The 13025-nt window shown below is 39.0% G+C and overlaps 4 protein-coding genes across 4 annotated transcripts; 2 read left to right on the forward strand and 2 right to left on the reverse strand.

The window, feature by feature from the left end:
- Window positions 1–1216: 1216 nt before the first annotated feature.
- On the reverse strand, window positions 1217–3112 carry mirA (siderophore iron transporter mirA; the record flags this gene model as incomplete). Its single annotated transcript, XM_022818500.1, has 1 exon — window positions 1217–3112. One exon carries the CDS (start codon window positions 3110–3112, stop codon window positions 1217–1219), a length of 1896 nt encoding a protein of 631 aa, XP_022675160.1.
- Window positions 3113–5483: 2371 nt separating this feature from the next.
- CYB2 (FMN-dependent alpha-hydroxy acid dehydrogenase) lies at window positions 5484–7175 on the reverse strand (the record flags this gene model as incomplete). Its single annotated transcript, XM_022818501.1, has 1 exon — window positions 5484–7175. One exon carries the CDS (start codon window positions 7173–7175, stop codon window positions 5484–5486), a length of 1692 nt encoding a protein of 563 aa, XP_022675161.1.
- A 1052-nt stretch (window positions 7176–8227) lies between these two features.
- KLMA_30014 (fungal specific transcription factor domain-containing protein) lies at window positions 8228–9865 on the forward strand (the record flags this gene model as incomplete). Its single annotated transcript, XM_022818502.1, has 1 exon — window positions 8228–9865. The coding sequence occupies one exon, from the start codon at window positions 8228–8230 to the stop codon at window positions 9863–9865; it is 1638 nt and encodes a 545-aa protein (XP_022675162.1).
- A 1023-nt stretch (window positions 9866–10888) lies between these two features.
- bioA (uncharacterized protein) lies at window positions 10889–12307 on the forward strand (the record flags this gene model as incomplete). The annotated part of the gene is made up of 1 exon (XM_022818503.1): window positions 10889–12307. The coding sequence occupies one exon, from the start codon at window positions 10889–10891 to the stop codon at window positions 12305–12307; it is 1419 nt and encodes a 472-aa protein (XP_022675163.1).
- Between the last annotated feature and the right edge of the window lie 718 nt (window positions 12308–13025).

Genomic DNA, 13025 nt, shown 5'->3' on the forward strand with positions numbered 1-13025 from the left:
TTTGAACTTCTTCAACTAACTATGTATTACAGATCTGTCTCTACCTAGATCTCGGCTTTTGCTACCACTACTCTACTACCACTACTGCTCCTAGTAATAAACCCCTAAAAAATCTGAATTTTTCCTGTGCCTTATTTTTCCTTACAACACGATCCTTCAATATCGTAAAACATACACACTATATATACAATCCCAATTCCCCCAAATCGCTCTAATACCTCCACTTCGTGTATTGGTAATAATAATCATACATACAAAACTACTGGTACATTAATATTTTCCATATCCATTCTCCTAACCTGACGTAGTCCTGGTTTCTCGTAATTAGAAAAAAATTAAAAAAAAAAAAAAAGACACACATATTTACACACACAAAACAGACCCATAGGTTGGGAACATTGCCGTATTCTCACGGCTTTTCCTTTGCTACTCCTGTTCAATGCCCGTTTCTCCGTAATACTACTACTCCTACTCCTGTTTCAAACGCTTTCGAAGGCCCTCGCTCCAAGTAATAATGGGAATGCATACTGCTTTAGGTAGTACTGGTATGTATTTTAGCACCCTTAATTTTTGCAGCCCCATTATTCAATAACCATAGCATATTTCCTGAATCTATGTACTTACTACGTCAAAAGATTCCGCCTCGGTATTTTGTCTCAGTACTAGTTAGTAACTGTCCCAGTGAGTGGCCCAGTCTGTGCAGTCAATCGGAAAAACGTAGGTCCAGAGAAAAGGAAAAGTAAACACCACAAAAACAGGAGGGGATCAAACTGAAAAAAAAAAAAAAAAAAAATCAAAGAGAGGAACAAAGGAAGAAAGGAAAATCACATCACGTCTAACTCGCAAACCTTTTCTCCGCTCGAGCACTAAAGCGAGCTGAAGTGTTTGCCATTCGGAGCCCATGGTCCCGTACAGCCGTACAACAGAGTATAGTATTGTATACTATAGTATAGGATAGTGTGGTATAGTAGAAAGAAACCCCTCCGCCAGAGCAATATGAGTGGTGACCGTCTGTTACCGTGCCAACATCAGTTTTTCCTGGACTCTATCTATGTATCTAGTGTAGTGTAGTGAGTGAGTTACTACTCCATAAAAGTGTCTCTCAATTGACCTGACCTAAGCTTACGTAAATGCTGAAAAAAAATATAGTACGAATTATGTGTGTGTGTCTGTGCGTGTCTCTCGCTAATGAAAAAAATTACTTGAATACCTAAAGTTAAACCCTCCAAAAGTTAGTCCAGGTTCTCTTTTCCTGGTTAAAGCTGTACGTAGGTTTCTCATCCTGCCTTTGTTCGGGATCTGTACGGATGCCCTCGATATTTGAGTCTGTATCGCTACGTGCGTCGTTGCCGTAGGCATCATGTTTGTCGGTCAATTTCACCTCGCGCACGAAAAACATCAGGATTAGCATAGGTGCGATGATTCCCAGGCCAGTGTATCCGATGATTTGGAGTGTTTCCCTGTATGCTCTGGAAATTGCGTCTCTTGTGGGCGTGTGTTTTTTGTACGACATAGCGACCTTGATTGACTTGAATATTTTCTTGGCATTTTTCTTCTCCTTTGGAGGTAGGTACTTGTCTAGCTTCCTGAGAATGATGCTATTCCAAATACCACCGGCAATGGCACTTCCTATTAGGGAACCAATGGATTGGAAAGCTAGGAAAAAGGCGGTGGACATTGCTATACCTTCTACACCGGCAATAGCCTGGATTAAAACCTGGGTTGCGGATTGGTACATGCCTCTGCCGAACCCAATGAAAATCTCCATGACATTTAGTCTGATGGTGCTCTCCATGACGCCATTTCTGTTCATAAAATACACAAGCAACCCATGACCCAAGACCACCAATGGAACGCCTCCAAGGACGTAGATTTTTGATAGTTTGGTGTACTTCATAGCCAAACCTGTTAAAATCGAAGCAATCTGCACGGTCACCTTTTTCGCATTGTCAATTCTGGACGCCTGACCAGCTGTGTAGTACCCACCAACTTGTAATGTTGTAGCGAAATAAGTTGCAAATGAAGAGTTCTCGCAAAGATCTAGTGCGTTCAAAATAAGAATGACTACAACGGTTTTATTGGCGAAGGACTGGGCAGGAACAAAAGGCTTTCTGGTTGGGAATGGTCTCTTTTTGAAAGAAAAGTTCCATACCAAAAACATGCAGAAAATCACAAACCCAACAACAATCATCGCAATCAATCTAGGTTCATGCCATTTGTACGATGATTTGGAACCTGTCAAGGTCAATGGGACGAAGAACACAGCGAATCCTGCAAGCAGTAGCGCACCTCCAATCAAATCCAGCTCGACAAACATCACGTGCAATGCTTTTTTGTACCAGGAACCTTCTGGCAAGTCTTTGAATATGGCAATTTGTTTCCTCTCGCCAGCCTTCTTTGCCCTTTTGTCCATGTACAACATTATGAATGTTAGTGGAAAGGCAGAAGCAGCTAGAATAATGCAAAAGGTCCCGTACCCCCATCTCCAAGTTGAGTGCTTCAAAAATGCGTCTTGAATATATGAACCCGCGTATAATGATGGAATAGCTGAGATTGCAACCGGCAATTGGGACCATATACCTCTGTTAACTAAAGAAGTTGTGTCGGCAATGAAAATTTGCTGGAAAACACGATACCCGTTTCTACCAAGGGCATAAAAGATTTCGGCACAAACATAAGTGTTCACATTTTGACAAGCGGCATATAGTAGATATGCTAGCGTATAAAACACAATGGATACACCAAACCCTTCACCCCTACCTAAGATATCAGCAACTTTGGCGAAGACGGGGTATGCGCAAATTGCAGTGATCTTATAGACGACCGCGATGGTTGCAAGTAAGGAGTGTGCATTGAAACTCGAAGTGGCATAGGAATCCAAGTTTTTCGTAGAGTCAGATGCAAAGGTTTCAACAAATGCAGTGAAAAATAGCACAGCATATGCTACAATGATCATATTTTTAGACCATGCTTTCTCATAAACTGGTTCCGGCTCAACGATCTCATACACATTTTCATTATCCGATGATTTCTTTTGCAAGGAATCTTCAACTGACGCAGTTACGTCCCCAACTTCCTCCGAAGAGGTCGACTTTGTGATGTCCTCTCTCATTTAGGTTTGTGGTTAGTGCCTATGAATGGTACAGTGCGGCAAGTGATCAAGGATACTCTATATATAATAACACTATAATGACAGATCCTTCCAAAGTAATTTTGACACTTTTTTGACGATGTTCGGACCCTTAAGTACCATTTCAATTTAGATTTCACAATCCCATCCTACTAGCTATGAAAATATCTTCCATAGTTTTACATTGTATATTTGACGAATGTCCTGCATCCTGCATTAAACTATAAGTGGGTTGAATTTCAACACACACACACACATGAAGTTTTGCAAAACTGCACTAATACTGTATAATCTCCAATAAACACCTCGGTTTCCAAACTCTCGCTACCTACTCATTACCCTTTACATATTGAATTGAGCGTTCAATTGACCATTGTTTGAAAAGATTTTGTATGTATTCACAGCCCCCTATGTCGTTGTTTAGACGTAGCCACATAACTTTAGGGAAAATCTTATAATTCCGGGTGTGCATGAGACCCTTAACACTCTTTTTAGGTTGAAAAACCAATGCCTCATTGGAATTCTTGCTATGTTAGTCAAAACTACGTTTCAATTGAACCGACCAATTCCGAGAACAATGCATTCTCGTCCTGCAGGGGTTACTGTGTCCACACAGTAATCCTTTAGAGATTTCGATTACTGTTTCGGCATTTATTGCGTAAGTTTTGTTAGAATTGCTTTTTCAAAAAGAAATATCAAAATGCGACAACGGGTCTTCAGATCCCTTGGCAGATGATATAGCCGTCGTTTCCTAATAAATTAATGCAGTCTAAACCCTTAACACCAGCTGCAGCATTTGCCATGATCTCTCTCGAGATTAAACGAATGGGCTGCCCTTTGTAGCCTTTACGGGTGGATTTTAGGAGAAGTGTACTAATTTCTAATTGTAATCATCGTTGCTTTCTGGTTTGTGCATATACTAGAAAATGACTAATGGTTAATAAATGTTTGGGTAACCCTGTACTATTTGGTTGTTAGTAGAGAAGTGTGCTTTAGCACCTGCTTTTTGATGGACATTGCTTTTCTCCAAAGTAACGTCATAGAATGCTGCTCGAACCTCATTTGATGATGAGAGATCCGACTAACTGCGGATCTCAAAAAATTGTGCTAATACAAGCTAGTAGCTCGGTAATAGAGCGCCATCTGTCAAAAAAATATTGCAGATTTTTTAATTTTTAGCCTTTTCACTGAAAGTGAAGATAAAGAAAATATGTTTGCCATCGATTCGTATTTTTGTTCAGTAGTCCGTCTCCCTTACTAATGTCAGATATTAAAAAATCAGTTTATTAGTATATCCCCCTCATATCACCATCCCAAATATAACCTTTACTCAAAAGGATATTCGAGAGTTTGAGGTTTACTGTTATTGTGTAAACAGTTAGTTGACTTTAAATAAAATAAAATATAAAACCCGCCCAACCCTCCAATTACAAAAAGAATTCATTTTTTGATTAGCATCAATTAAGATGTAATCAAAGATTGCTTGAAATCTCGCCCACTCCGAGAAATCAACAATCTAAAATAAACCGAATTCTCTTCGATTTCTCTCGCTTCCTTGAACAATCATATTTTTGCCGCCTTCTTCTTTTTTTTTTTGTTTTTTCTTTAGCTTTTTGTATTGCATGCAAATCCCCCAGACCCATACTTCCCCCGATTCCCTACTGCACATTGATTCTCTTAGAAGAATTTCAGTAATTGTTAAATAAGTTCAAAACTTCATCATTCTAAAGATTTCAGATGTTCATTCATTATATATGAAAAACAAAACAACCTTACTTGATTTGAGAAGTAGGTTTTTAGCTAATATCAACAAAACAAAGAAAGTTTTCTTGTATCTTTTCTACTGCTTGTTAAAGGCCTTCCAACAACTGATTCTTACTCTAAATTCGCGTCTACCCTCAAAACGCGTCTTCATGTTTTACAGGTTTGTACTCTTATTGTTTATCATTTCCTTATTTAAGAAAAATTTAATTTGAGGCGTGTTTTGAGGATCACGTGAATTGCGTGTCTTTTTGAGGTTTTTATAAGGTTAAACCACACACTACAGTAAAGTGATTATTATAATTTATTTAAAAGTAGGGAAAATAGACATTTTGAGGCCATTGTATTATTTACCAAGGAGATTCGAAGTTTCGTGTAATCCAAAAAGAATCAGAGGTAGACCTAAAATAGTATGTGGTTCTAGTAATTCTTCTGGAGGAGGACAGAGCAACCACGAAAAAAAAAAACGAATCCCTCTTCTGTTAAAGTTTTCATTCATTGCTTACAAAATTATGTATACTGAACTGCTTCATAAATAGTCTATATATCCATTCTGAATGCCTTTAAGAAAGAGAGGTAAACCTGAAAATTCTTACTGAAATTTAGGAAATTGCAATGGCTCATAAGCCTCATCATATAAGGAATCATTAATTCTTGGATTTTTAAAGCTGAGACTCTTACAATCAACTAATGTTTCGTTAAGATCTTCAATTTTATCAACTCCCAATAACCTCATGTTATTTTCAATTTCGGCTTGTAGAATGTTGATTAGATGAGAAACACCATCTTCTCCGTAGCCAGCCATTGCATATAGAAATGGGCGACCTAGCCCAACCCCTTTGGCTCCCAAGCATAAAGCCTTTATAATATCTGAACCTCTGCGAACTCCACCATCGAGATATATTTCAATTTTGTCATCCAGTTTCTTCTCTTTTAACATTTGTTTGGCCTCTACTAAAACTTCCAGTGGGGGTCTTGAGAAATCAAGTTGTCTGCCCCCATGGTTTGATAGAATTACAGCTTTAACGCCTTTTTGTGCGGCAAGGACAACATCTTCTCCACGTTGAACTCCTTTCAAGGCCACGGGTAAGTTGGTATTTTTGATGACGTTTTCGATGGTTCTCCATGTGATCTTTGGATGGCTGCCAAATTTGTTATCCGTCATTTCATCTAAGTACTCACTCCCAGCAGTAGCTGCCCTTTGGCGAGAGTCTTTCTCTCTGTTTCCAATATCTGCAAGGTCTACGTTAAGGAAAAGGCCCTTCACACTGGGTAGAGTACCTGCCTTTTTCACCCAATTATCTAGGTTATCTAGTTCTTCCTGTGTGTCGAAATGGAATTGTAACCATTGATTTTGGTCGTCAGGGACGCGTGAAAAGAACTCTTCATAGGTGTAAGAGTTCTGTTTGGGGACCATTTGCATTACGTTGGCCTTATATGCAGCTGCTTGTAGATTAAGCTCCCCCAAAGGGTGTGCCAACTTAGAACCGGCGAAAGCCGTTATGTAAATTGGCAAATTTACCTTCGTACCCAAAAACTCCGTTTCCGTAGTGACTTCTTCTATATCTTGTAATATCTTAGGTCTAAAGAATACTCTCGAGTAAGCGTAATGATTCTCTCTAAGTGTATATTCATCAGAAGAACCAGTTGCATAATAAAAGAAAGTAGACTTTGGCAATACCTTCTTAGCCACCCCTTCAAAATCGGAGAGGCAGAATATTTTACTTAAGGGAGGAATTTTGGCCTTTTGTTCCATAATCCTTATCTCTTCCTCAGAAAGCTCATTCTCAAAAGCGCCTGACAGTTTTCCAATGTATATCAAATGATCCTTCATCTTTTCCAAAGTAGCAGAAGAATGCATTTGGTGAAATTTTGCAGTTGCATCTTTACCAGCAAATTCCATAATTCTGGCCACACCTCCAGGATGCTGTGATAAGAACAATGTGACATCGTACACATTACCATCAATAACTATCCAGCAATCATTGATTTTGTTATGAGACATTACTTCCTTCACAGAAACGCTGCCATTCTTTTCCTCCTCTACTTCAAACAACAAATGAGAAAGAAATAAAACAAGAGATGAAGCCCCAGTAATAAGCGATGCTTTCTTAGTAGTATCGTAATTCAACAATTTTGCCTTTGGATACAGCCTGTATTGGCCCTTAGGTTGAGGCTTCATTGTTCTCAAAAGCCTTTTACTAGTATGCACAAAAAGACCATTATTGGTTTTCCTGCTGGTTAATCTAGTTATGGTCCATGCCCTAGTTTTAAGTGCATTCATTCTGGTAATAAACTCGGCTTGTTCTGATGGGTTATTGTCGATACAAGTGATCCGTGGGGGTATTATTTTTTTTTATTTCATTATAATTAACAGAGTAGACTGTCAGTTCAACAGACACAATAATATATCCTCCCTCCTATATATATTTTGCGTTGTGTTTAAGTCCACTTTGGCAATGAAATATAAATCAATACTATTCCTGAAATATCCCTAACCTTCTATTCCTGTGATACTTGCGTACCGAACCCTAGTATTCCAAACTAGGAAAGTCAAATTAGGGCTCGAGAGGAAAACCGCCATTACTACTAGATGCTAAGGTAATTGAGACCTTAATTTTGACTACACTGATGCATTCTCCTATATCAAATGAAACCCTTTCTCTGGCACACTTTTAGGGTCGGGTTTCCCGCTGCTCATTGTCTTAGAATAATAATATGCATAAGGTTAATGTTTAGCTTCCAGTTTTTGTCACTATTTTTTTTTTTTTTAGATTAGATTAGATAAAGGAAAAACTTAGTATCAGTATTATCAACGTTCTGAATTTGGAACCGACAACTCGACTTAAGGAGTCACGTAGTCATAGACTAGTTTCAATTCGTGGGGCTGGGAATGAGAATGAAAACTCAAAAATAAGGGGTTAGGATCTTCACTCGATGATATCGGATGTTAGGATGGAGAATATTCAGTTAAAAATTCCAGCGGAATTTCAAAATATCTATCATATCTCTCTCCCAGAGTTACAATGAATATTGGAAACTAGAGCACTATGATTCAAAACGTGAGAAGTTTAGCATTCCGAAATCTGCTATCTGGGGTTTGGAGTTTGTCGCTTAAATCGACATTCCTATAAAACGAAAAGATATCCTTAACCTTCCCAAATCGATTTCGTTACACTGAGCATGTTTAATTCGAATATGGAAAATGGTTCTCCAGGTACTAGAGGCCCTGTTTCGGTACCGGATAGGCACAGGCACAGGCTCGGATAAACTTTGGGAGTATTAGATCATTTATTGTATGCCTGAACCAATATAATCGATAGTAGTATTCACAACATGGATAACAGAAGAATAGTAGGACGAATTTCCAATTCGAGATCTAGGAATTCAAAAAAAGCACCTTTGACACTGAAATGGGGTGGACGTCCTTATAAGAATAAGAATAAGGTGATTAACATACCAGAAAATACAAAGCTAGTTAATGGGATACTAGTTGCCAAAGATGAAGGTAAGACAGTAAGTGCTAGTAACTTGAATATCAAAAATCTTATTGTTGTCAATGAAGGAACTCAATTCCTATGTTCCAAAAAAAGGCGCTCGAAACAAACAGGTACCAAACCTCAGTGTAATGAAGAAAATTCAGCTTCAGAAAATTCTCTTGAGTTATTCAATGGATACTCTCCAATGAATGATCTTTGGTTTTCTCCATTGCAGGTTTTTGGAAGTCCTGGTCTCACTGAACTTTTTTCTTTCTACGTGCAAGAGACATCACAAATATTTATTGTATCCAATAGTGCTAATACTGTGAACCCATTCAAAACCACTCTCCCTCAAATGGCGATAGCGAATAAAATCGTCATGAAATTACTAGCTGTCTTGGGCGGTCAACATAGAAAGAAGTTCGGGTACCAGACGGACAGAATAGAAGAAGACAAAGTGATGAAGCAACTATACGATGAAAGTTTATTAGAGTTGGAGAGAAGGGTCGTAGATCCGCAAGAGAAATTCAGCTTTGTTACTCTAGCATGTATATTGATTCTAGCCTCCATAGACATTTTCTTTGATCAAAAGCAGGGACTTTGGAGGACTCACCTTTATGGAGCAAAAGACATACTTTTAGAGAAGTTGAAAAGGAACAGCGAGTGGACTGACGTGGTAAGTCAAAGACAAAAAATATCTTACAGTGTAGGGGAGGATAGAGAGAGCTTCTTAACTAGGTGGTTTATGTACCTCAATGTGATCAGTTTACTGTCGTCTCCGAAAGCCACAAGGCAGGCAGAGATCTTCCAGCAAATGGACTTAGATTTTTGTCCTTCTGCTGACAGAAATAACAATTTGCTAGCCAGAGAGGACTTAAAAGATATCCAACCCACTAGTGGGATGGAACCACGTATTTTGGCATATCTATCCAGAATTTCACAAATGGTTTTCGAGAAAGACAAAATTACTTCTGCTAACGGCATGGAAGAGCTAATGACACAGGCCATTGAGTTGGATTACGAAATCTCTAACTATCTTGTCACCAGTGAGAGGGAAAGAGATGAAGTGCTTAAAAGTGTCCAACCAACAACCAAGAATTTGCGTATCTATCAATTCTTGAGATGTACAAATCTATTATTCGGCCTCACTGCGCTTCTACTGCTGCGACGCAGAATACTGAATTTATCTCAACGTACGACCCTTGTAAAAGAACTACTAACCAGAATCAGTGCACTTCTACGTGATAAGGTTCCCTTAAACTCTCCTGCAGAGTCTTGCCTTTTGCTCTGCATTTTTTCGTGTGGATGTGAGCTTATAGATAGCTCTTTGGTCTCACTGAGAGATGTTTATATAAGGCATCTCGACAGTCTAATGAAAGGCGGGATTTCAGGCGCAAAGATAGCGAAAACTGTAATGGAAGAATGCTGGGAAACAGGATTGCCTTGGTGGGAGGTTTTAAAGACTAGGAAGCAACATATCAGCTTTGCAATTTAGAATAAACAAACTTATCTAATTAAATACTCTTTTTAACATCTTAAAGCAGTCTTTTATTTTGAAAAGTATAACTGAAATATATTACAAGTTGTCCAAACAAAAATTCTTTGAATCCTTTCTAAATCCATTTTTTTATGACAACAAACTTAGCGTTTAACCTCTTCCTCCCCATCTGTTACGTATATATATAAGTTAGGCAATAGCCGTAAGTGCCGTTGCCACATTCTATATATATATATTCATATCTAAACTAGTTCATATAACCATATATGACAGAAGTTCTAAGTCATGTGACCGCCAAGAATGCGGTCACGTGCAAAGTCCGTTTAGTTCCGTAAAAGAATTGCTAAGCGGGTTTTGAGCGCCGCGCTCCCACTTTAAAGGGCAGCCATCGACTGTAACCGGAATACCGTGAATCTTCAAACGAGATAGAACAGGTACAGGCGAGTCATAGACAGCTTCACAGCTTGTGGGGCCGTTTAAGACGGGACCGAAGAAGAATGTAGGTATTATTTATTGCTGTTGCAGTCAAGTAGTTCAATTTTGTTATCTCTTGCATCCAAGTTTCCGAAAGAAGAAAGTCTGATAGCGCGCTAGTGGATTAAGGTTAACAATGAACTTCTTTCTGCGGAAAACACTTGGGAAAGGAATGAGTTTAGGGAAGGTTATAAAGGAATTTGGTTCGACTGATAATGACCTAGCTGTATGAAAATGGTGGAAAATACAATGAATTAGTCAATATGGAACAGGCACGGGCGCTAAAAACCGCTAATCTGATGGCGCATGTGAGTAATTATCGTATATTGATTATGATTAGTTAAGACATCTGTATATTGTTAGAGTTCAAATTTGAAATGAACATATATAAACAGAGCATGGATAACCTTTATGATCCCACGACTTGACAATTCTTTAAACAGACTAATAGTGTTTTCCTGTTTAAAATGGTTTTTTTGATCTACAACCAAGGTTAATACTCATCGCCATTGGCTATACACATAAATTAACTTAACACGAAACGAAATGACAGTTACATTAGAAACTCCAAACACTTCATACCTTTTCCAAGCAACAGTTGATAAGACAGGTTCTCAAGTTGTTGGTGGTAAAGGTGTACGTGTCGACATCGAAAGAGATGGTGTCGTGCACAAAAACATCTTAGATGCGATTACAGGTGCTGCTGTTGGTGCTTTGGGTTGGGGTGATGAAGAAGTCTACGACATTATTAACAAGGCGGCAAGAGAATCTACTTACTCTTACCCATGTTTGATCTCAAACAAGAGTGCTGAGGAATTATCAAAGTTCTACATTGAACACTCTCCAAAGGGTGTGTTCGAATCTGCTCTATGGACTACTTCCGGTTCAGAGAGTAACGAAAATGCCTTGAGAATCATCAGACAATACTACTTGGAAAGAGGCCTACCAAAGAAGTTGAAATTGATTTCCAGAGAGGACTCTTACCACGGTTTCACTTTGGGTGCCATGGCCATCTCGAATAACCCAAGAATTACCGCTTACAAGGACTACTTCATGGACCAAAAGAATATTTGTTTGACAATGCCAAGCGCATACACATACCGTAACAAACTAAAGGGTGAGACTGAGGAAGACTATTCTAAGCGTCTTTTGAAGACCATTGAAGAGCAGATCATTACCGAAGATCCAGACACCATAGCTGCTATTATCGTGGAAACCTTGCCAGGTTCTTCCTTAGGTACTACTCCACCACCAAAGGGTTACTTGAAGGGTATTAGGGACTTGTGTAACAAGTATGACATCATCTTTTACTTGGATGAAGTTATGTGTGGTACTGGTAGAAGCAACCCTAACGGAAAGTTGAACTGCTGGGAAAATTTCTTGGCCCCTGAAGACGGCCCAGATATCCAAACTGTTGGTAAGACCTTGGGTTCTGGTTACGTTACTATCGCAGGTATCTTGATTGGCCCAAAGATCAAGGAAGCTTACGTGAAGGGTTCTGGCACCATTGTCGGTGGCCACACCTACTCTTCCCATGCTTTCAACTGTGCCGTGGCCTTGGGTATCCAACAAAAAATTGCTAAGGAAAACCTAACTGCCAATGTCTTCAAGATGGGTAACTTGATGGGTGAGAAATTGAAGCAAGCATTGCTATCTGAAGACAACATAGCAGGTGATGTTAGAGGTATTGGTGGTTTCTGGTCTGTAGAACTGGTTTCTAACAGAGACACAAAGGAAGCATTCGACCCATCCTTAGGCATTGCCAACAGAATTAAGGAACAATGCTTCCAAAATGGCTTGAACGTCATGGCAATGGGAACAACTCCAACTAAAAGCTGCAGTGACCGTATTCTCTTGGCTCCATCCTTCATCATCACCGAAGCCGATGTAGACGAAATCGTTGAAAAACTTGTGAAGTCTGTTACTGAGCTTTCTAAGCAATTGAAAGAAGAAGGTGTCTTCTAATCCAATTTAACAATTACATTTATCTATGTCAAGTGTTTATGTAAAGTTGTGTACAATAGTTGTCCAACACTGTAATGACAAGTATGCTTTTTGAAATGTCTTCTTACGTTTTCATAGTGATTACTGATTAAGGCAATAAAGGAACAATCTGAACCCTCGGATAATATTATACAAATTAGAGAGAAGCTGTGACTTGGATTACACGACAACAACAATAACATTGTTTGGGTGCGGGAAAATTGTCTATGAGCGCGCGTACTCTACTCTACTGAACAAAGGTCGAGGGTTTGAGATGTACTCAAGACACAGCTAAATTTAGTGTGTAACTTGGCTGCAAAAAAAAAAGGGAACTAAATAGCCGAAGGGCTTTCTACCACACGCCTCGAAACCTTGCCTTGTAGCTAACGTAGAGGTAGTTGCTGGACTTATTATATTCAAACTACAACATCCTGGAGCGTGTGCATGTGGCTTGTATAAACATATAGGTAGATATAGAGACAGCAATTACTACCCTTGCATTGAAAAGTGTTGCTTTACTTATCGACCGTTGACTTTGCGAAGAGAAGAGAATCGAAAAAAGTTCTCCATCACTTGTAGCAACGCATCAAAATTATATAAAGGGCCGTATATAAAGCACATTGTGGTTTTGAATTTGAGAATTGTAAGTTCGTTTAAAGGCTCAATCGGACTTTTAAAGAGTCTACAACGGAACGAAGTA

Source organism: Kluyveromyces marxianus, chromosome 3, assembly GCF_001417885.1.
Source record: "Kluyveromyces marxianus DMKU3-1042 DNA, complete genome, chromosome 3".
Classification (NCBI taxonomy): domain Eukaryota; kingdom Fungi; phylum Ascomycota; class Saccharomycetes; order Saccharomycetales; family Saccharomycetaceae; genus Kluyveromyces; species Kluyveromyces marxianus.